The 25,452-nt window shown below is 41.9% G+C and overlaps 1 protein-coding gene across 1 annotated transcript in view; it reads right to left on the reverse strand.

The window, feature by feature from the left end:
• SLC6A11 (solute carrier family 6 member 11) overlaps positions 1-25,452 on the reverse strand; it is a 173,974-nt gene that overhangs the window by 88,652 nt on the left and 59,870 nt on the right. Inside the window, exon 7 of the mRNA XM_077325695.1 lies at positions 5,399-5,533. Within this exon, the coding sequence (XP_077181810.1) occupies positions 5,399-5,533 (135 nt within the window). The remainder of the gene's footprint in view (positions 1-5,398; positions 5,534-25,452) is intronic.

Raw genomic sequence — 25,452 nt, forward strand, 5'->3', positions numbered from 1 at the left:
TCACCCGAGAGCTCCTTCCACCAGGTGGGTGCCAGGACCAAAAAAGCCCTGGCCCTGGTTGAGGCTAGGCACGCTTCTCTAGGGCCAGGAACGACCAATAGATTTCCCCCCACAGAGCGTAACGCCCTACGGGGGACATAGGGCGATAGGCAGTCCCTCGAGTATGTGGGTCCCAACTCGCGTAAAGCCTTAAAGGTTAATACCAAAACCTTGAACCAGATTATGAGAGGAAGGGATACGCATAGCAAGTTCTAAAGTGCAGGCAGAGTGCAGGCAGGATAGAAGAAATTGGAAATAATTCCTGATAGAAAATGGGAATAATTCCACATAATTATCATTGTTAATGTAAACACAGAATGGCCCTAACATCTTTGCGGTTTGAAATGAAGCCATCAGCCATGCTATCTGGGTGATATCTCCAAATACCAACAGTCCAACGCCTGTGTCTATGTGGAAATTCATCTGTAGAAGACCTGCCCCACTATGTTTTGGCTTGTCCCCTGTACTCCGAACCCAGGGGAAAATTTCTTGCCAAGTTACTACCGAACTCATAACCCACTTCTGATTTTGACAAAGTCGCCTATCTGTTATCAGATGTCGACCCCTATATTTCATATAGGGTGGCACTTTTCGCTCTGACCACCAGGAAGATCTGAGCTAATGCATTTTTAAGGAGCCTCCACCTTGATACACCATTTTATCCCTCTTATTGTAACTCAGTAGTCCATGTTTACAATTTTATGTATGCAATATTGGAGAAATATTGTTTTATTCGTATTTGTACCATATTGTTTTTAATTATGTTTTGTAATGGCCTTTGGCTATATACAATAAATGTTATATTGTATGTAAACACATGCACACAAAAATCATTTAAGTACTATGGAAGTTGATTTTTGTAGCACTACTTTACAAAGTACCTGCAAAGACAAAGAAATGGTTGGATATAGGCAATAGGGAAGGGTGGAATAAATAAACAAATAAACAATATCTGCGCTCACACAAGGTACTTCTGTCAGTAGAACAGACTTTTCCTGCCTCCCCCCTCCTACTGCAACCCATTAATCTCTCTGATGAACAGTTTGGAGGGCAAATTGGGGAGCCACATCAGGAAGGGGGAATTAATAGAAATTATCCCTGGCCTGCTGTTACCAGAAAATGTATTCTGGATCCAAATCAGTAATTACATTTAATTATATTTCTGCACATTTTAGGGACAGTACAAAACCTGCAAGATGTATCAGCAGTCTGATCTTCCTCTTTATTTCCACCTAAAAATTGGTTTTCTGCCTTATATACTGTCTGAGAATTTAGTCTCAAATAGATCATTTAGTCTCAAACTGCTGTTCAGTTGCAGTTGCAAAAGCTTCATATCACTATGTACTAATGTATTCAACTAATTAAAACAGCTCTTTTAATCAACTGATCAAATCAAATCTATAGATTGTTTTGAAATATTTTCTTATGTTATCAAAAATTTAAAAGATGCCATTCTGAGCCAATGAAGTAAGTTTAGAATTTCAATATTAATGAAATGAAATTACAACTTATTTAAATAATAAAAAAACATATTTAGTATTTTTCCTTCTTCCCCATGGCTCTATAACAAAGCACAAATGAAAATATCGTTAAAAATTCACACTTAACTGACAACCCAACCAATAAAAATTTGTCCTTACCTATTAAAATTGGCCTCCACCTGTTAATAAGATGTTAGTTGATTAATCTACCTATTTATTTATTTATTATATTTATATACCACCCTCCCTTGTGGAATATTAAATTATATTATATTATATTAAAGCTGGTAGGCTTAATGTACACTACAGAAATGATCAAAAGCGGGGGTCCTCAACCTCCGGTCCGGGCCGCGAAGGCCATAGTACCAGGCCGCCAGCAGCCGCGCCTGCCTCCCCCCTGCAGTGAGAGGGGAGGAAGAGGCAGGTGTGGCCGCTGGCATGCCAGCGACGCAAACACACATGCGCGGAACTGCCGAGCATGCGTGTTGCGCCCCTGCTGGCGAAAATTCACATGCGCGGCAACTCGGCGCATGCACATTTATGCGCAGCTGCAGCAGCTGGGCTGCTGGCTCTCCCCCACCCCTGGAGGCGGTCCTCGACCACAAGAAGGTTGGGGACCGCTAATCAAAAGGACTCCTAAATTGACATTGTTTATAGGATTCAAAAGTTATATGAAGCTACAGAGTTGTGTTGGGGTCAATTTTGTTTTTGGTGGGGCATTTCTGTTGATTGTCTGTTATTTATTAATTATAATTAAAAATTAAAAAAAATAAAAAGGACTCCTAAATTTTTACTTTTACTCTTGTTCTGTCTTGCTTTCTCATTTCTTCATTCATTGTGCATCTCTATTTCCTTCACCATTTCTTGTTTAAAGCAACTACTCTGCTTCACATCCTTGGTGAGACAGGGCTCAAAATTATACCCAGATTTAAACTATAAATTCATAACCTGCAGCATTTAACCAAGTAGACATTACACACTAACAACTTCAGAACAATTTCAATAGGGCAGTCAAGTAAAAGAGAGAAGAGGTGGTTTTTTATACCCCATTATCACTACCCAAAGTGGCTTACAAACACTCCTGTGAAGTAGGTGGGGCTCAGTAATCTCTCACAGAACAAGAACAGATCTAAGAGAATTGTGACTAGTCCAAGGTCACCCAGCTGGCTGCATGTGGAGGAGTGGGGAATCAAGCCCAGCTCTCCAGATTAGAGGTCATCACTCTTAACCAGTACACCACCCTGGCATAGTTTAAGTGGAATATTTTAATCCTAATCACCTTTATTACAGCATTAGCGTCTGTGAGTCAATCATCATTTTTCCAGATGTATAAGAAATGACAATTTTTCCTGTTATAAATCTATATGTGAGACACTGTGCAAGGGATATAAATTGATATACACTGCATGAATGATGGGAGAGGTCACAGAGTCCAGCCTTCCACATTAATAAGGGTGTTTTCCACAAAGAAATATGTATAGTTTCTCTGTGGCTGCTGAAACAGTGCAGTGGCAACTCAACATCCATATGGCAGGTTTCCTTATAGTTTCATTGCCCTGGTTCCTTCCCCACATGTCATACAAGAGTATAAGAAGGACGGTCTAATAATTAAACCAGAGAGAAACAGACCTATCCAATGGCAATACAATAAATAGATTAATAAAAGAAAGAAAAGTGTCCTTTTTTGTAGTTTTTCTTATCTGTTTATTGTGTAGGACTTCTGTCAAAACGGAATCCAGGTAATATCCGTTTTCAGTGAGATTCTTTCATCAGTGACAAGTCCTCTGAGTCTTCAATATTATTATCAATTTTATAGGTATCAAGAATTTAAACCTTATATATAATAATAATAATATAATAATGGCCACAGGCTCACATAGGTATGGGGATACTGGTATGTATTGACACGTTCCCCAATTCAGACCGTTATCCCCATACCTATGTGAGCCTGTGGCCAGTATTATTATTATTATTATTATTATTATTATTATTATTATTATTATTATTATTATTATTATTATTATTATATAAGGTTTAAATTCTTGATACCTATAAAATTGATCAGACCCCTGTATGATCAGGAGAAGGCTGCTCAATCACCTGCCCGCACTTTCCCACCTCTAAGGTAAAGGTATCCCCTGTGCAAGCACCGAGTCATGTCTGACCTTTGGGGTGACGCCCTCTAGTGTTTTCTTGGCAGACTCAGTACAGGGTGGTTCGCCATTCCCCTCCCCAGTAATAACCGTTTTACCCTCCAGTAAGCTGGGTACTCATTTTACCGACCTTGGAAGGATGGAAGGCTGAGTCAACCTTGAGCCGGCTGCTGGGATCGAACTCCCAGCCTCATGGTCAGAGCTTCAGACAGCCTTACCACCCTGTGCCACAAGAGGCTCTAGTCCCACCTCTAGAAAACACAAATTGGCCTGTTTTTACAAGTCTGAGTTGTGAGAAGGCTAGACATGGTAACTGAAGCCCAAAAATACTTTTTTTGTAAACGGTTAGCTGAAAAACGAAGTGCTCAGACCCCTGTATGATCAGGAGAAAACTGCTTGACCACCCTTCTCCTCCCCCTTTCCCATTTCCCACCTCCAGAAAAAAGGCTTTGTTTTGTCTGCCTGATCCCAAAAAGACCGTGGACACTTTGCAGTCACACTGCAATATGGACTGTGCCATTTAAAAAATGACTCAGAGCAGGAAATGAACAGGGGAGGGTGGGTGCGAGGGCAGGACAATGCTACAGAGATTATCACGCCTTTCCCCTTCCATACAGGCTTGCTTCTGGTTGCTCACCGATGGGATGCGAGATAAAAGGTGGCAAATCCACTTTTTCCAATTTCCCTTGTCCCGAGGCAAATCTGAGCAAAATGTGATCCAGCCCCTGGGCAGCCTCGGGATGCAGGTGACATCATGTGGAGGGAGTTCTAAAACCCGCTAGCAATCAGAGGCTATCCAGGGGCAGATTCCTCATGTGTTAATGGTCTGAAAATGGAAGATATATCCAAGCCTAAAAGTAAACCCTCCTCCTCCTAACCTAACAATGGTTGCTTTAGAATTAACCCAGAATTTTTGGTGTCTATTTTAACCAGGCATATTGCATTGTATATTACAATACATATAGAGCTCAGGGCTGAAGAAGTAAACTCAACAGCCATTCTGGTGAAGATAGACATAATGAAATTTCTCAAAAGGGTTTCTCAGCAATTGGGTGAACTTGACTTCCTTCCCATTCTTACTTGAAAGGACAGGTGTGCATACTAATAAATTAACTACTGGTCTAGCAAAGTCTTACTCAAGGTATAAGATTTCATGTGTATGCACAGTTCTTCAGATACAATGCATCTGAAGAAGTGCACATATGCGCAAATACAAGTTCATTGGTCTTAAATGTACTGCTAGACTCTCAGTCTAACCACTAGTCTAGTCATTCGTTCCCTTTCTAAGTTCTTCAGAATGCTACTTCTCCTTTTGTTTTCAGTTTTTTAAAGTACTAAATATAAGTTTATTCATATTTTTTTTCATTCATTGTGATATTCAAAACAACTACAATCACTTTAAAGATAGTTGCAAAGTTATTCCAGTGATGGAAGTGAGGTGGCTCATGTTACAGGCACCAATCAGTGCATACTTTACATTGCATCTTATGAAGCTCATGCACTAAACTGGAATTTTCAGAACTCAAAATATACAGTAAAGGAATATTTGAATTAAGTGCTATAAGAGAACTTAGACATTTTCCTACTGTGAAAATGTCAGCATCATGGTCAAAACACAATGATTTACCCATTGTTTGGCCTCAATGAAAAGCATAATACAACATTTGAATACATCATTGCAAGAAAAGAAAAACAATCAAAGGTTTGTTTCTTATTTGGTCCTACCTGTGGGTCTGAAAGTCGAGACAGATCAGGGTACAAGTAGAATTTTATTCCCTCAGAGGCCCCAGGGAGTGTTACTCCTCGTACCAGCAAAATCAGCAGCATGACGTAAGGGAAAGTAGCAGTTACATAAACAACCTATGAACAAAGCAGAGATAATACACAATTAGTGAAGCACAACACATACATTTTCAGTTCATGCAGAATTCCCCTATATTGAAGAAGTTCAAACTCATCCTTCCTGGTTGTTGTTTTTTTTTTAAGAATTTGAATCTGTTTTCTGCTAAATTTTGTTTTATAATTATATATATATATATATATATATATATATAATTAGCATTATTAGCATTTAATATTTGTTCTAGTTGTTGAATAAAAGTAGGAGAAAAATTATAGGGACAAGAGAAAATGAGAAAATGACATGGCAAAGTTGGCCTTTGGAGTAGCACACAAGGGAACCGTAATTATCTGAGATCCAGAGCAATATAACAACAGATAGACAGCAACTGACCAACTAGTACAAGATATTTGAAAAGACTAACATACAAGCATCATTTCAATTCTAGTTTATTCACCTGCATATATCTGTATAAATATTTGTATCATGTCACTTTCTTAAATAGTTAGTATTTTATCATACTTTGTGAAGAACAAATGTTTATTAGAAAGTCTGAATGTGTTTTTTCCTCTCTTTTTACCTCTGGCTCAAAGAGATAGAAGCCAGTCTACTCAAGAGGCCATCCATTTTTTTCTCTCCACCACTTCTTCTGTTTCCATTGTATGTATGTTAAGTGCAGTCAAGTTGCTTCTGACTTGTGGTGATCCTATGAACTAACCATCACCCAAATATCCTATTGTTAATAACCTTGCTCACGTCTTGCAGACTGAGAGCTTTGGCTTCTTTGATGGAGTCAATCCATTTTAGGTCTTCTTCTTTTCCTGTTGACTTCAACCTTTCCTAGAATCATTGCCTTTTCCAGTGACTCTTGTCATAATGTAACAAAAGTATGACTGCCCCAGTTTAGTTATTTTAGCTTCTAATCCAAGCTTGATTTGATCTAAAATCCACTTATTTGTCTTTTTTGGCAGTCCACTGTATCCATAAACCTCTCCTACTGCATCACATTCCACATGAATCAACTTTTTTCTTTCAGCTTTATTCACTGTCCAGTTTTCACGCTCATGCATAGTAATAGGGAATACTATATATGAATTAAGAGCCTCTTGTGGCGCAGAGTGGTAAGGCAGCTGTCTGAAAGCTTTGCCCATGAGGCTGGGAGTTCAATCCCAGCAGCCGGCTCAAGGTTGACTCAGCCTTCCATCCTTCCGAGGTCGGTAAAATGAGTACCCAGCTTGCTGGGGGGTAAACGGTAATGACTGGGGAAGGCACTGGCAAACCACCCTGTATTGAGTCTGCCATGAAAACGCTGGAGGGCGTCACCCCAAGGGTCAGACATGACTCGGTGCTTGCACAGGGGATACCTTTACCTTTATATATGAATTGTCTCGATCTTGGTTGCCAAAAACACATCCTTACACTTTTCTAGCTCCTTCATAGTTGCCCTTTCTGGTATCAATCATCTTCTGATTTCTTGGGTACAGTCTCCCTTTTGGATGATGACGGAAACAAGGAATAGAAAATCTTAAATAATTTCAGTTTGTTCATTAATAACATTAAAGTTGTGTAATTTTTCAGTAATCATTATTTCTCAATGTTCATTTTGTTATTCTTCTTTGACACACCCTGTTTTAATCTTCATCAGTAACATGAATTTTCCCCCACTTTGCGATTCATCCAGGGTAGTTTTTGGTAGGGTTTGTAAACTTGGCTAAGCCCAAGTTCATCCATGTCTTCCCTTTAGGGTTAAGTTGACAAGGTGTCTGTTTCCTAAATTGAGAGAGATCTTCAGCCTTCTGTTCTCCCAGTGCAGTGCAGGTGGACTATTATCTTACTGTATGTTTTACTTAAGTGCTTTGTTAGTTCCTGGGAGTATGAGAAATATGTTTGCCTTGTAGTCTCAAAGTCTTGCAAGCAGGGCTGAAGGGTGTTTAGAAGAGAACTGTATAAACAAGAATCTTATACAAGTAAAATATTGTTTGGAATTATGTTGCTCAAGGTTTAATCAAATGTGTTTTCTATACCTTAATTCTGGGTATTAAACTGTGTGTTTCAATAACTATGGAAGTTTATCTATGGAGGAGTTGTCCAGTCTGTAAGGGCATGGGGTTGAATGTTGAGGCCTACTGCACAGGGTTGTTGTGCAGATGAAACAGGAGACAAAAAAAAAACAGTCTCATCTGCAGAATAACGCTGTGCAGTGGCCTCAAACCTGCAGAGAGTTGCAAAGAAGAAAGACACATGGCTTGGCTGTGTCTAACCCCTGGCCAGAGCAGTATTTTAAGTGAAAAGGGGCTTTTCTGTGGCCTCCCTGTCAGCCAACTGTTTGGCAGAAGGGGATAGCCCCCCCCCCTCAAAAGGAATGCCTTCAGACTCCCCTTTGTTGCTCTTGGAAACGCCTCCCTCCCCTCAGTCAGGGCCTGTCAGAGGCTCCTTTGCAGCAGGTCTAAAGGGGGGGAGGGAGGACACTCTCCAGCCTCCTGCCAGCTCTGTCAGGGTTCTGAGGCAATTTACAGTTGGACATGACAGATAGGACAGCCTTGGGGAGAAAAGGGCTGGCACAGCCTGTCCAAGCCTCTGTTCTCATCCCCCTTGGCAGCCCTACTGACCTCCTCTCCCTTTGGTGGTCAGGGGCAGACTGGCAGCCATTTCTCCAGATTGCCCCTGGCTGCATGGAATGTTGGTCTGTCCTGGTGACGGGTGATTGGCCCCTCCACTTGTCAGTCCAGGGCCATGTGACCAATTGTTGCCCTTCCTCATCACGGACTGAGCCCACCCCAACACCCCTTACTGTTTTATTAAGAGGGAAAAGATTTGTTCCCATTTATTTTGTCCTGGTCAGTTAACGTATTTCTATGTTGAGCTTTTAGCATCTATAACTGTGTTTTAAATTTCCCTTTGATGTCTTGGATATTGTGGAACAGATCTTGTTCTTCTTGTGGTCCTAGGCCGAATCTTCAAGGAGCTTGTATTCCAATCACAGGTCGATTCAATTCCTGCCGTATACACTGAATGCGATTTCCATTTTGATTTGGGGTGATTTACATTTTTCCTCTGCAACAAGCATGATTGATCTGGAGTGACTCTACCTTTCCCCTGTGGTATCCTGGAGTGGATATAACCCTTGATATTTGGAAAATCAGCATGAGTAAAGGTGCAGCTCTCTGCTTGTCCTGAACTAACTTGCTGCCTCGAGCCTCCATCACTGTAGAAAAGCCCTGATTGTCCAGGGTGTCAGTTCAAAGGCTTCCTCATTCCCAGGTTGCAAGGCTTCCCTTAAAGGGGAAGTCCTCTCAGCAGAAGCTCCAGAAGCCCTCACTTCTCTCAGCAGAGATTTGCCTCTTGGATTTATTCCCCTTCCTCTGCTGTCTTCAATCCTCTCCCCCTCCATCAAGAAAAGAAAGAAAGAAGCTCCTGCTGCACTTGGCTTCCCCTTCTGAGCTTCCCTAATCACGTGCAGAACACTTTTCTGTTTTAATGGGGGGGGGTGGAGGAAGATCTGAGTTCAAATCGATCTGAATTCAGCAGGATTCACAACGGAATAAACAAAGTAAGTACAGAATCAGCCCTAGTTCTATTTCCTTCCATCACCTCACATCCTATAATTTTCCTCCAAAGTCAAAAACAATCACTTTTGATTTCAAGAGGAACCTTTGCTAAAATGAGGGCATTAGTTAAAATAAACTGAATTTGAAGAGCCAGATCCGTCCAGGATGCCTGGAAACTACTTAAAACTGTTGTTGATCAAGGCACAGATAGAATTCATACACAAATTAGGAGGGGTACCAAAAATGTCTAAAGGGATGTCTGAATAACAACAAGAGGGAGGAAGTGAAATTTTTCACCAAAATGGCTTACAGTCATTTTAGCCTCACATCGGGACAAGTGTACCTATCTGCTGTGAGGCTAAAATGTTTAGGAATCGATTCCATTTCCACCCACTTTCAGGCAGGAGGGGGCAAAACTGATCCATGAAATGGCTTGTAGCTATTTCAGCCTCATAGCCATCCACTGTGAGGCCAAAATGGCTAGCAGCCATTTAAAGCCTCCACTTCACTTCCCTCCATTTGGAAGGAAATTGCTGGCAACCATTTAAAACCTCCATTTTACTTCCCTCTGTTTGGAAGAAGGGAAAGTGAAATAGAGAGTTTAAGAAGCCCAAACTCTGAACCTAACTGAACAAAAGGTCCAGTAAATGCACAGTGTAGGTGCCAAATTCATGACAGATTTAAGTTCATGAACCAGTTCATGCCATTCCTACTACTGAACAAGTTCAAGGAGCTATGTCACTGGGAAAGTTTTTATACAACCTGTCTAAAAACAATAGAAAATGTACTTTCTTAAATTTAGTCATGGATTACAAAAGAAAAAACACAGAGAAGCCATTTCATTATCAGCTTACAAAAATAGAAAGCAAAAGTAAAAATACTGCTAGAATGGCAATAAATGTTCTGCAATTATTTTTATTAGACTACAACCATACATGATCTCAAAATGGAAAGACCTCCAACCTTTGTTTATTGCCACCCTGATGGCCTTGTGGAGGCAGAAGAAGAAAAACAGGTTTTTATTCCCCACTTTTCTGTACCTTAAGAAGCCTCAAAGCAGTTTACACTCGCCTTTCTCTTCCTTTCCCCACAACAGGCACCTTGCAAGGTAAGTGGGGCTGAATGAGTTTTGAGAGAACTGGCCCAAAGTCACCAGCAGGCTTCATGTAGAGAAGTGGAAAATCAAACCCAGTTTTCCAAATTAGAGTCTGCTTATCTTAACCACTACACTACACTGGATCTCAGAAAGGTGGGATATAAATTTTGTAAAATAAATAAATATTTTGCTGTATATTAACTTGTGCAATAAGGTGTTTCTAAAAACATTTGCTCTGAAGTTGCTTCTTACTGAACACAGGAATAGGGTTGCCAGCATACAAAATTGTATTAAATCCCCATTTCTATCCCCAAACAAAACTTTTGCTTTTATCCTCCACCTATTTTTTTCTCCTCCAGTTGATTCCTTATGCTAATTTATGTGTTCCGTAACTTGTTATGATTGGGTACATCTTGACAAGTACTTAAAGATTCCTGTTCTTTTTTTACTGCTTTTCCAAACACATAAACTATTCCAAATAAAATAAGAACAGCACAGTTTCTAATTGCACAAGATCCTGTTTTAATTGCCTCTAATTGCTTAGTGTATTAATTTGCATACCAATGCTTAAACTTAGTTGTTACAGATCACTGCTATGCCCCTGCAATGCCAATGTCCACAGTGAGGAAAACAAAAACAAATGTCCAGTCTGTGTTTGTTCCACCAGCTTTTTAAATTTGAGGTTGGTTTTCTAGAGTGCCTTATCAGAAATCACAGTATACAGTATAGCAAGATTGATTCAGAAAAGATGATACTGAGGTAAGAAACAAAATACAGCACATCATTAATCTTCTGAAAGAAAATACACAGTACCTACTCTGGTAAATTTAGTCATAGAAGTTAAAAATAGATTTCTCAGGTTGCTATTATAACACATCAGTTCACACTCATCATAGCATCCTAACTTCAAATCAAAATCAATTAAGTAAAAGGAGGTGACTGCAATTTACTTCATTTCTTTATTTTCCTTCTACAATGGCCACAAAATATTCATAAAATGTTATTTCGTGGAAAAAGAATATTTTCCCAATACATATCACATGCAGTGTTATTCTTCTCATTTCTATACATAACTATTCTAAACTGAGATATTGTTGCTTAAAAAAGACATTTAAATCTGTGTAGCATTAAACACACCCATATTATATGTACATTTAGATACACATATACAAAGTCAGTCAGTCAGTCAGCATGTTTATTCGGTCAATATAAATAATATACTTCTAAAAACTGCAGTCAATTATAAAAGTTAATCAATATGAGTTGTGAAAAAATACAAGAGTATTGCTACATTAAAATATTAAGATAATAAAACAATGTTAAAACAATGCATTGTTGGAAACAATAGTAGGTGGGGGGAAGGGTTATAACATGTAAAGGAGAAGAAGGGGGAAGAAACCTCAGGAAAGTTAACTGCAGGGACAAGGAATCTTCTTGAACAGTCCATTAACTCAAGTGATAAGATGGCCTATCCATTAACTATCCATTACTATCATTCGGACATTCTTTTTGATCTAGTTCTAGTACAGATGAAAAGGAATTTTGCTACCATGTTAGAAATATGTGGATCTTTGTCCCATAGCAAAAATTTAACTAGAGTATCACTATTATGGGATGATAAAGATGTATGTCTGCTGTAGTGGGATAGTAAAGGTAGGATTAGATATTTTCGGATGCTTTCATAAAAAGGACAATATAGTAAGATATGTGAAATTGTCTCAGGTCGGGCAATATCACAGGGGCATAAACTTAGTTCCAGTGGACGATTGAGAAACCTGCCCTCGAGGGAGGCTGAGGGGAATGAGTTAAAACTTGCTCTTGAGATGACCCAACGGTATTTTACTATTGCAATGTTTGTGAGATATGGATCTGGAGTATTTCCTGACCATCCTTTCAGAGTGCTATAGATTCTAGGAAGAATTGTGAATTCCTCCTGAGAATCTATATCAAAAAGACGTTGCCATACGAATCTATATCAAAAAGACGTTGCCAGCAGCTTTGGCTGTTTTAAGGCCAAGTTCTATTAGATGGTTCGGATCGAGGCCAAGAGTTTGGATTTTTTCAATGATTTTGCTATTCCATGGGAATTGCGAGGAGGTACTGTTAAAAATTTCGGGATTAGTCCCGTCAGATGGAGATAAATTTTTAACCAGTAATTGATGGTTGTCAGCCAGGCACGGGCTTCTACCTTCAGAAGGTCAGATTCTTGGAGTAGAACAACATTTGGTGTGCAGTTAGGTGTTTTATAAAGATCTCTCAAAAATTTTGATTGCACTCTTTCAAGCAGCACATAGCTCCTGTAAGGGCCCAATTGGGGACCATATAGGATTTGCGCTAGTATCTTCGCAGAATATAGCTTCAGAACTGCTGGAATAAACTTACCAAAAAGTATTACTACAAAATCATTGTTATTGTTGTTAGTTGCGAAGTCATGTCTGCCCCATCGTGACCCCATGAACAATGATCCTCCAGGCCTTCCTGTCCTCTACCATTCCCCAGAGTCCATTCAGGAGGCAAATCCCATTCACCCTGAGAAGGCCCCTTTGCAGCCTTTCTTGGCTGCATTCCTGGGCTGAAGGGGAGGGCTGGTCGGGCCTTCTCATTGTGACTGGGAGCCCTGGCTGGTACTTGGGGAGGCGAGTCCCAGCCAGGGCTCCCGTTCACCCCAAGATGGCCCACTGTGGCCTTTCACTGCCTCAGTGAGCATTCCCGGGCTGAAAGGGAGGCCTTCTTGGGTTGACCAGGAGCCCTGCCTGGGATTTGAGGAGGCAAGTCCCAGCCACGGCTCCCGTTTGGCCCGTTTGGCCTGCCACAGGCTTTCTCTGCCTCGATAAGCATTCCCAGGTCAAAGGGGAGAGCTGGATGGGACTCCCCTCCTCCTCCCCCCACACATAGGCAGCCTTGCAGAGGTCTGCCTGGGGCATGAGGAGGTGGAACAGAGTCCCCACCAAGCCTTCCCCCCTGGCCTGAAAGGGCCTGCCGTGGCCTCTCCAGGCCTTGGTGGACATTCCTTGGATTGGGAGGGGAAGGAATGGAGTTCCCACCAGCACTTTCCCCTGTCCCCAAAAGGCCTGCCTAGGCCTGGAGACACTGTGTTGGGTCTTTTTGAGGGGGGAGAGAGGAGGGGAGCTCCCACCAGTGCTCCCTCCTGGACTGAAAAGGCCTGCTGTGGCCTCTCCAGGCCTTGGTGGGCCTAGCCGGAGTGTGTGTGTGGAAAGGCTAGCGCCCTTTGGATTTTACAGTAAAACAGACTTCTTTGCTAGTGTGTGTGTATATATATATATATACTGGGGGGTAAACGGTAATGACTGGGGAAGGCACTGGCAAACCACCCCATATTGAGTCTGCCAGGAAAACGCTAGAGTAGCGATCCCCAACCTGTGGGCCGCGGACCACATGTGGTCCATCGACTAATTGGAGGTGGGCCGCGAAGGACGCCTTCTCCCCCCCCCCCGGCCCTTTACTTCACCCCCCCTGGCCCTTTACAACACACTTTGGGTGTTGCAGAGAAACAAGCTCAGGGTTCCCATTGATTTGTCATTGCCATGAGTTAAAATTTCCATGAAAATAAAATGTTCCTTATGTTCATTGTTGTGGCGTGTCTGTATCTTATTTTGAAGGGATGTTTAAACATTACCATAGCGATCAGAGAGCGTTAGGGCAGTGGTTGAGAGTAGAGGAGCAAACTACCCCCCCATCAGGCCTCAGTAAAATTGTCAAGCGTTGAGTGGTCCCCTGTGATAAAAAGGTTGGGGACCACTGCGCTAGAGGGCGTCACCCCAAGGGTCAGACATGACTCAGTGCTTGCACAGGGGATACCTTTACCTTTATATGTGTACACACACACACACACACACACACACACATATATATACATACATACATACACACACACACACATATATGTGTGTGTGTGTGTTTGTGTGTGTTTGTTAAATGTATAGCGGATGATATGCTCATATATGGTCATGTCAACCCACCTCTTCTGCCAAAATAGCCAATGATGGGCATTGAGGGGGTAGGAAGAGAAGGGGCCCCAGGTAGCAAGTACACAGTTAGGCTTCCCAACTATATGATTGTGCCCCTTCTGGGGTTTCTCAATGATAAAAATGTTGAGAAAGGCTGGTCTACCCCTTCCCCAAAGAATTCTGTGATTTTCTATTTACAGCATATCAAAACAGCAGTTTTGGCATCCTTGAAGGACACAAATAATGTTCCTTTTAAATGTCCTTTGAGTTTTAGGAACAAAAAAAGTATAAAGGGGCAAGATTAGGGCTGTAGGGTGAATCAGATAAGAGTTCCCAATTAAATTCTTGCAGTACAGCCCTTGCTATCCTTGAAAAGTGAGCAGGGGCTTTGTCAGAATGGGGTGGGGGGATTCCTTGCCACAACTATCCTGGCCTTTTTTTCACCAATGCAGTTTTCATTTTTTTTAAAGCCACCCTAACAAGACTAAGAGAAGTATATTACTGAAAGAACTTGTCTGCAGACATCCACTTATCTCAGTCATATTTAAACATACTTTGTTTGGAATAAACCCATGCATGTATGAACTGGAGCCCTAGCAAGAAGTACTTTTTGACTTACCTTTAATTTCAAATACTTGGAAATGAAATCTAAAATACAAGATTTGGACTTAAATCCTGCTTAGGTACAAGGAGAGGGGCATTTCACCTACTCCTCCTATTTGAGGCAGTCCAAAATACCCTAAAATACTATTTTGTGGTTGGGGAGAGACAAAGGATTATCAGCAGTATCAATAAATGATTAATGACTAAGAGTAAAAAGTTTCTTTTGACATCCCATCCCAGAACCCTAATATAATTGAACCAGTAGCAAAGTTTTTACATCTTGCCATGAGAAATCGTGAATGTATTATGTCTAAAGCATGATGTTTGCCTTTGTTCTCACTAGCAGTGGATCCTTTTGCACTTTCCCTTCTTATATTGTACTTTTATATGTTATTAAAGGCTTGTTGTTGTTGTTGTTGTTGTTGTTGTTGTTGTTGTTGTTGACTAAGAGTAGAGGCAAGTTGAGAGCCCATGTTGTAGAGAGCTCTGGAGGTATTCAAAAGTTATCAAAGATGTGATGTGTTTTATCTTGCCCTTCTGAAGATAAACCAGGGAATCGGGTAGTTTTGTTTGGGTATTTCTTTAATCACATACCTCTACTTATGGTTCCTTTTATTCCAAATAGAGGGATTTTATCTGTTAATTGCTTGGGTCATATTTAAGTGATGTTGTGTATATTTAAATATTTGCAAAATTAGTTTAATATTTTGGGTTTCCCTAGTTTAATAATTTTACTGTTGTTCCAAATTACAAGAATTTATGCTTTATGTATACTTTTTGCTTTGTTTGGAGTGTCAATAAGAAAGAACTTCAAAAGTAATTTCAGACAAATCAGGCAAACAGGTGTATAGAACTCCCAGGACATTCGCCTGGCCTCCACTAGGGCCAGGGCTTCTTCAGCCCTGGTCCCAACCTGGTGGAATGAGCTCCCTGAAGAGCTACAGGCCCTGTTGGATATGTCAGCTTTCTGCAGGGCCTGTAAGATGGTTCTCTTCTGCCAGGCGCATGGTTGAGGCTATGGTAGGTCCCGGAGTTACCACTGGTGGATCCCTTAGTAATGGCTAAATCAGGACCCTCGCTCCCAGTGAGAGAGCTCTTAGCCCCTAGTTGGACAGAGGGAAAGGGTGGGGCGTTAGAACTCTGCATTGCCATCTTTTAATGTTTACTGTTTAAAGTGTAATGTTTTAAGGGGGTTTATGGGGTTGTATGGGTTTTTATTGTTTTACTGTAAACCACTGCGAGTTTGATTGGAGAGCGGTGTTACAGAAAGAAAGAAAGAAAGAAAGAAAGAAAGAAAGAAAGAAAGAAAGAAAGAAAGAAAGAAAGAAAGAAAGAAAGAAAGAAAGAAAGAAAGAAAGAAAGAAAGAAAGAAAGAAAGAAAATAAACAAAACTCTAAATGCTTAGAAAGCACTCGATATGATAATATTTATTGTAAATAGCCAAAGGCCATTACAAAAAAAAGAAAGAAAGAAAGAAAGAAAGAAAGAAAGAAAGAAAGAAAGAAAGAAAGAAAGAAAGAAAAAGCACTCTATTTTGAGCAGGGTATTTCATTCTTTGGGAAAGTGCCAGGTTTTCCTCCTCCCTCTTCTCCTAGCCTCACTTGGCAGAGTCTCAAAACTTCATCTTCCCCTTCTTTGCTGTTACTCCTCTGCTCTTCCATTTACACAATTGATATTTTCATAAATATAGCTCCAAGTTCATGCCTGTTTATAAACAGAATTCTGTTTCTGGGATGAAAGTTCCATGTGTGAAGTCTATTTGCTTCCCTATTGGTACAGCAGTTCACACCCATCCAGAAATTTTCAAAAATGTTACTTTCATAAGGACAGATTCAAGGGAATTACCATTAACAGTATGCTGCAGCCAAAACAAGTGAAAGCTTTGTAGCTCCTTTCTGACTTATGACATTTATGCCATTATGAATAGATTATTTACATAAATAATACAGAAATTATTACTGCATCCTTTGAAATTATTTAAATATTTGGCTTTAGAAGAACACTTGGAATTTTCTTCATCAGGTACCAAAGATTCTAGGACTAGCACAACTCTCCATAATGCTTTGATGCCTATCACATCCAAATGTTTTTCTTGCAAATTTTTACTATGCATGATAGTTTAACTATGGATGTCCTCAGGACAGTTATCACTATGTATGACATACTAGATTATATGCATAATATGAACTGATAGTGTCTGACTGCAAATGGTTATCATTGAGATAATATATATTCTGTATACAAAAATCATTGATGTTATTTTTCCCTCTTTTGTTTATTTACCATAGTATAAATTTAATTCAATAGATAACTGAGATTGACTTAAATTTATATTATGCAATCTCCATCCTTTATATAGGACATCCAATAGTTGGTACTCTGTGCTTTTTATAGTCTAAAAACAAACTCTCATTAATATTTAAGAAACAGTCACATTCGTTTTCACGGCTACTGCACTGATCTCGACTAAAATGGAGTGCCAGTTAAAGAAAGTCTCTGCAACAAAAATACAGCTGGAAAAAAACAAATATAAACTATTGTAATCTGCTAGTGCTATTTAATGCTAACTGCAGTTTCCTGGGGTGGGGGGAAGGTGATTCCTATATAAAGATTTCCACTTTAGTAGCTTGGAGATATGTTTAAATGCTCAATGGTTTTAAATGAAGAAAAAATATTTTAAGACTTTAGACAGAGGAGGCTGGATAGCCTAAAACTCTGCATGCATCTCATGAATGTTCTACTTTCCTCCTCTGAATACAGAGATCAATCTTGGACTGCATGTTAAAGTTTCACTATGAAGGACCATTCTCAGCTATTACTTCAAGCTGAAACAAAAGACACTTCAGGAGATACAATCATTGCTGCCTAGTTCCTTTTCCTGAGACCTTACAATGGCCCTCAGTTCCTTTCTTTTTCGCACATCTTTCTCTTTTATTTTCTTCTGCTGTCCCTTTACACTTTCTTTATGCCTGATTGAATCCATTAGAGTCTTTATATGGTCTGCTATTGAAAAAAATAAATTTTCTGTGTGCAACCAGTGACTGAATCTCAACTGCTGGCAACTCAAGCTTAACTCCTTCTGATTGAGCTTCTGCAAAATTAGAAGGCACAAAGTACACAGAATCTATTTCTAAACTTTGTGATGCAGATGTCACATTTCTTAAATTTAATGTAAGTGCTTGGAAGTTTTCTGCTCCTTTCCCTCTCCTAAACAGGCAGGCTGAAGGGGGGCAATTGCCAAAACAGTGGTCTCAGCTGGGATAACCTTCTATATTCTGGATCTTATTCCCAGGGTACATTTTTTTGTAATGTCATTGTCAGTTCTAGGATTGCATTCAAGGGATGAATACACGGTGGCCAGATGCCACTGTTTCTAAAAGTACCAGTAGATTATGTCTCATGTATTTTTTATTGTAAGAACAATGGCAGAAGCCAAACAGTTGTTTTCAAACATTTATATCTTTAAGTCCAAGAGGCAAGATATTTATTTATATTTATAGACCGCCACTCCCGGCACAGCCAGCTGGTGTCAATTTACATAAAAAAGATAAAAACAACATTAAAACCCCAGTACAACCGTTCAATGGCAGCAACAATCCTCAGACTACTTTCCCCAATGTGAACCCTCAGACCTTCTGAGCAGCCATCACGATTGTGCTAATTGGTGACCACAGGCAATGTTTGGCCTGGAAGGGCTACAGATACAAGAGGTATAAAGGGGAGGGACCTAATCTTACTACCTTGGCCTCAACCAAACACCTGGCAGAAGAGCTCCATCTTGCAGGCACTGTGGAACCCAGAAAGCTTCATCAGGGTCCTCTGCTCTTCTGGGAGCTCATTCCACCAGAGAGGGGCCAGGACTGAAAAGACCATGGCCCTGGTTGAGGCCAGGTGCACTTCCTGAGGCCTGAGACACCAGCAGATTCATACGCACAGAGCAAAGAGCCTGCGGGGAGCATAAGAAGATAAGAGGTCCCTTAGATAGGCAAGACTCATAGTGTACAGCCTTGAAGGTTAAAACCAAAAGCTTGAACCTGATCCAAAAGGCAACCAATACAGCTGCCGCAGCATAGGCTGTACATGAGCCCTCCAAGATGATCTAGTGAGGACCCTTGCAGCTGCATTCTGTACCAGTTGCAATTTCTGGGTCATGGACAAGGGAAGGCCCACATAGAGCGAGTTACAAAAGTCTAATATGGAAGTGCCCGTTGCATGGATCATTGTAGCCAGGTGTTCCGAGGACAGGTAGCCTAACTTGGCATAGATGGAAAAATGCCATTTGGGCTACCTTCGTGATCGGAGCCTCCATAAATAGGGAGGCATCAAAGATCACCCCCAAATTCCTGGCTGCTGGTACAGGTGTAAGTTGCACCCTGTCCAAGCAGGGGAGGCACACTTTCTGATCCTGTCCCCTTCTGCCCAGCCACAAGACTTCCACCTTGGAGGTCCCAATTCAGCTGGCACATCCATCAGAGCAACCAGTATGGTCTCCACCCCATGGCTAGGATGGAAGTAAAACTGGTATGGGTCCAGGATAAAAGTTTCCTTCAAAAATGCTGGGAGCTATCAACATGCAAATAGGCTCAATAAAACATAATATAGAACTACTGTTAGGGAGTGGAAAAATACCATGTTCCAACTGGGAGCTCACACAGGGCAAGGGAAAGAATCACTGTGACCTTTTCCACATGGGGGGAAAAGGCCTGGCCAGCACTCTTATGTCAGTGGGGCTAATCCCTACTTCCACATTACATCAGCACTGGCCCAGCCATGGCCTGTTTAGGCCCACAGTTGACCTGCAGCAAGGGAATGTGGATATTTCCGCATTTCCTTTTTGACCTTGGGCACCAATGGGGCCTATTCCAAGGCAGGCCTGTGTGGAAGGGGAAAAATCTGGCCTTCCAAGCCCAGCTCCTCCCGTTCCTATGGTGTCCCAGAAGGACAAACAATGCCCCAATTGGATCCATGGCACTTTGTGGTGGTACAGAGCCAACTGGGGCATCTTTTAAATTTTCATCAAGGTGGGATTGCATTGTAACGCAATCCCACCTTTGTGAATATAACCCTCCCTCCGCTGGAACCTCTTCACCCTGGCTGCATCATGTGGAGGCAGTAATTAGGAGCAATCTGGGTCTGGCAGGGACCCCCATGAAAACCCAGGAAGCAGCAGGGCTAACTGCCCCATCACAAGGAACTGGCGGTGGCCCAGCAGGGTTGCCACCCTGTAGAAAAGGTCTGTGTAAATTTTAGCTGCAGCTAATCAGCAGCAGCTCCAGGAGAAGAGGTCCTAGATATACCAACAGACAAAGTGGTTCCCTGAGTCTTGTGAAGTTTGTGAGGCTAGGAACATCCACAAGGCATGCATGATTTGACCGCTGCCTTTAAAGGAGCCTAGGATAGAGCCAGTCTCTGGTCACTGCCTACAAACTCTAGGCTACACAGGAGATCATCCATAGAGGAAGAGCAAGTGGGTGTTTGAAAACCTTCCTTCTCTCCACCTGAGGTCACATGACTGTTATCCCTGGGCTGATGTGGCTGGTTAGAAAATTAAGCTTTGGTGTGGTTGAAGCAGCAAATTGTGGTGGGCAGAGATGGGAGACTGGGGGGCTTTTCGCACACCTTCAAAATCGCACAATGGTTGCCAATTGAAAACGCTACTGATTTGCCATTATGCACAACGTCGTTGACAATCTGCCACACACCTGAAACCGATCCGCAAAAAGCGCTTCCTTGTAGCGCTTTCAGGGAAATCCCCAAAAGTGGATTCACCCTCCGGAAAGCGCTACACTCCTGCAACCAATCTGCAACACTAGCGGGAAAGTTCTGTGCGTTACCATTGTTGTGGTTTCTACAAAGTCCCTCCCCCTGGCTCTCTCCTCTGATCTTCCGGCGAAGCGATCGCCATTTTTTTTTTCTCTGAGCGAGCGAAGTTCAACCCACCAGCAAGCCTGTTTAGAGGCTTCCCCGGCTTCAGTCCCTCCCCAGAGCTGTTTAGTCACTAAGCACAAACAACGTTTGCTGATGTATTTTCCCTTTATTTTTTACACTGTTTTCGGCCGAAAATCGGGCCCGTGAGGGGGGGGGGTTCACTTGGGGGGAGCGTGGCAACGATGAAACGACAGCTCAAACACACCTGCCAGCTGATGGGTCTCTCCGTTGCAATGAATCAACACGTATTTGTTGCAATGGGTGTGTTTAAAAAAAAAAAACCTTTCTTAAAGGGAAAGGGGCTGTTTGGGAGCATGCTAACGGCTGCCCATTGGCTGCTTGACGGCCAGGGGTGGGACGAGCTCGGCAATAGCGCTTCCTGGCTAGCGATTTTTGCTGAGACCGGAAGCTTGTGGGAAACGATAGAAACGCAACTGGATTCCACTACAAAGTCAGGTATGCATAATGACGAATTGCACTATTTTAAATGGTGATTTTTCGTTCAGCAAACAATTTGCTACAAGGATCCCGGTGCGGAAAGCCCCTGGGATTTCCCCAACCCACCCTGTATGTTGAGTCTCATGTAATTAGTTTGTTTTCATCATTCTGGACTTGGATGTCTAGCTTAGAGAATTCAAGCAAAGTTTAGATTCATTAGGAAGATAAAAGAGTAAAGAGATAAAGAATTTAAATAGAAATCTTTTCCTTTTTCACAGTCAAGCCTACCAAACTGTGCTTTACAGTTAATAATCTCATTCTAGATTAAATACTATATCCGCTTTATGGGCACAATGCAAGCATTATGGATTCAAAGGGCAAACTTGTTTTCCAAGCAAGTTATCTTGCAGCACTAGAAATCTTCCTCTCTTTGTGGATGATTAGGTCAGAAAATCTCATATGACAGAGAAGAAGCTCCTGATGCTTTCACCTTCATCTGGCAAGATTTCTTATGTCTTTTTGTGCCTTACCATCTCTACTTTTTGTTTACCTAGAACCCTATTTCTGCCTTTTACTTCACCTTGACATCATTTCCACCCTCTTTTTGGTCTGTACACTCAACTGCTTCTATGTTTGGCTCTTTCACTTTTCTTGTACTTTCATCCCTTGTTGATGGGCTGTGTTGATTAAGAGAATTAGTGGGAGTTATATGTACTGTCCTGCATAGAAAACACACACACACAAAATGGTGGCAAAAAACCACATCTTTTAACAGACCAGATTTTCCAATAGGTTCTTCTTTCCATAGTATTTCCATCGTGCTCGCTTGGAGAGAGGTTTCCTAATTATATATAAGAATTATCTCCTTCAGTCAGCATCTCTTTGCCTGAGCTAGTTCTGTTCTCTTTGAGATAGAGCCTTGTTTCTTTCTTCTGTGTTGCTATTATTGTTATTGTTATTGTTATTGTTATTGTTATTGTTATTGTTATTGTTATTGTTATTGTTATTGTTATTGTTATTGTTATTGATTTCTTTCCCACCACTCCCCGAAGGCTCATGGCAGTCACAATAAAATATAATATACAATACATACATAAAATCCCCCAATAAAACCCCTTAAAGCTAAAAAACCCATTAGCCACATTTCAAGACATAAAGCGATGAAAAATTTATAATAATCCCTATTATCCTCACCTAGGGGGTGGACATGGGGAAGCATTATAAGCCACCAACAGAGTGGTCCAAAAGGGGGGTCAGATCTACCTTAATGTGCCATCTTCAACCATAGACCTGGAGGAAGAGCTCCTGCGAAACACCAGTTAGGGGCCAGAACCGAAAAGGCCCTGGCCCTTGTCGAGGCCAAGTGCACTTCCCTGGGGCCAAGTATGACCAATAGTTTAGCACCCGCAGAGCATAAAGCTCTGCAGGGGGCATAGAGCAAAAGGCAGTCCCTCAAGTATGTAGGTCCCCTTACAAGTAAGTATCAGAACCTTGAACCAGATCCGAGTAGCAACCGGCAACCAGTGCAGCTGCCTCAGCACAGGCTGGATATGGGCCCTCCATGGTGGTTCCTAGCAGCCGCATTCTGTACCAGCTGTAACTTCCAGATCAAGCCTAAGGGTAGGCCCACGTAGAGCGAGTTACAGAAATCTATTCTGGAAGTGACCGTCGCATGGATTACTGTGGTCAGGTGTTCCGGGGACAGGTAGGGCTCTAGTAGCTGAGCCTGGTGAAAATGGAGAAAAGCCTGGCTGGCTACCTTTTTGACCTGGTCCTCCAGCGTTAATATGGCATCCAAGGTCACACCCACGTTCCTGGCCTGGGGCGCGGTGACCAGTTGCACCCCCGCCAAGGTCGGCAGACATGCTTCCTGATATGCCACTACCATCTGTTAGCATTTCTGCTGTGTGACATAATGAATGATTTGTATGAGGAATTTTCCTCTAGTCTAGAATTCAATTTAGAGTAATCAACAACCCTGAGAGGAAAAAAATATCTTTCCCCTTTAACCGTGACTTAATATGTTGAAATGGGCAACTGAAGCTTTTTACAACACAGAGATAAATAACATGACATTAAGCCTCTGTTAAAAGGGCATGACCTTTTTTCTCCAGGTCGTTGGCAAATTCTAGTGTAAATCTGAATTTGAATTCTGTATTCTGTGTGATCACACTCTCCTGCTAATTATTTATATGGAACACTTCTTTCAACATGCCCAATCATACAACCTGTTTGCAACCTTGGCTGATTCTGCACTTCCTTTGTTTATTCCATTGTGGATCCTGCTGAATTCAGATTAATTTGAACTAGGGTTCTAGTTCTATCCCCCCATTGAAACAGTAAATTGTTCTGCATGTGATTAAGGAAGCTCAGAAGGGGGGGGGGGAGAGACAAGCACAGCAGGAGCCTCTTTCTTTTCTTGAATTTTTTGGGGGGAGAGGATTGCAGACAGCAGAGGAGGGGGAATAAGTCCAAGAGGAAAATCTCTACCAAGAGAAGTTGGAGCTTCTGGAGCCTCTGCTGAGAGAAGTTAGGGCTTCCCCTTTAAGGGAAACATTGCAGCCTGGGAATGAGGCAGCCTTTGAACTGACACCCTTGCCAATCAAGGCTTTTCTACAGCATTGGAGGCTCGAGGAAGCTAGTTAGTTTGGGACAAACAGGGAGCTGCGCCTTTAGTCATGCCGATTTTTCAAATATAGAGGGTTATATCCTCTCCAGGATATTGCGGGGGAAAGATAGGGTTACTCCAGGTCAATTGTTGCAGAGGGAAAATTTAAATTGCCCAAAATCAAAATGGAAATCACATTCAGTGTAGATGGCAGGGACTGAATCGACCTAGGACTGGAATAAAAGCTCCGTGCATATTCAGCCCTAGTCTCAGCCATAGTGCTCACTGGGAAATACTAAACAATATAATAATGTAACTGCCTAACATATGTACAGGATGTACATGTACACTGACCTACCCTCAGAACTCCAACCAAGAATACTTCTTAGAATTCTTAAATCAGGTAACTCAAAGCCCAGTTGTTTTGATTATACGCACTGCCATACTAAGAGTGCCTGGTTTTATTGACATCCTTTTGTGAGCCTGTGCCACAACTTTCCCATAGTTATCTAAAGTAGCGATCCCCAACCTGTGGGCCGCGGACCACATGTGGTCCTTCGACTAATTGGAGGTGGGCCCCGAAGGATGCCTTAACCCCGCCCTTTACTTCATCCCACCCAGCCCTTTACAACACACTTCATTGTTGTGGCATGTCTGTATCTTATTTTGAAGGGATGTTTAAACATTACCATAGCGATCAGAGAGCGCTAGGGCAGTGGTTGAGAATAGAGGAGTAAACTACCCCCCCCCCACCGGGCCTCAGTAAAAGGTGTTGAGTGGTCCCCGGTGAGTGGTCCCCGGCATTGAGTGGACCCCGGTGATAAAAAGGTTGGGGACCACTGATCTAAAGAATAACACTGATTTCTGAGAAAACTGCCATCTTTTAGCAATATTCCACAGAATATTATCCTGACTACCATGGATGCTAAAATTTTGTGGACTAAAATTCCTCATTGAGATGGGCTACAAGCAATTCCTGATGAAACTGCAAACCATCTGGTCACCAACCTTTGCAAGTTCATGTATTTAGGGAAAAACTTCAAGGTATTTTGGGGGAACATCTCCGAGGTAATGGCACTGCATACCGTTTTGGCTCCACTTTTTCAATTCATGTTCATAAATTATATTACTAGAGACTGACAGACATTTTAATTAAATATTAGGACTCATGGAAAGAGGGCACTTGAGAAAATGCATCAAGACTTAGAAAAGGACATATATCATGTGTCTTCAGTGGCAGATTTTATCATGCTGATAGGATTGCATGACAGCAGATGGAATTTAAACACTGATCTTAAAAAGCCAAAACCAGTCAGGTATGGTGCTGTGGAATATAAAGCTTTGCGGTTAACTGTGTTCCCACAGAGGACACATTTCAGTGCTGGATCTGCTCTGGCACTGAAATGTGTCCCCCCAGGAAACAAAGCAGGACGATGCCCATTTTGCAGGAAGATGCACCTTTTGTACCTTCCGGCAAAATAAAAATGAATGCCCCAGTCTGCCCCATGGCACAGCAAAGTGCCACGATGGTGACTGGGGCAATCATTGCCCACCCTGGACCACCATAGGGCAGGGAGGAGCCGGTCCTTTCACAAGGGCCTGCTGCAAAACAGGCCCTGTTGGCCCCTGCAGTGGGCTAAGGGAACTCGAAAGAATCTGTGTTCCCTTCGCCTGGGGAAACTGCAGCCCAATCCACAGCAGGCCTTGGAAGGAGTCCTCCTGGTGGCTGTTTCATATGGATTAGCCAACC

This window comes from Paroedura picta, chromosome 3 (genome assembly GCF_049243985.1).
Source record: "Paroedura picta isolate Pp20150507F chromosome 3, Ppicta_v3.0, whole genome shotgun sequence".
In the NCBI taxonomy this organism is placed as follows: Eukaryota; Metazoa; Chordata; class Lepidosauria; order Squamata; family Gekkonidae; genus Paroedura; species Paroedura picta.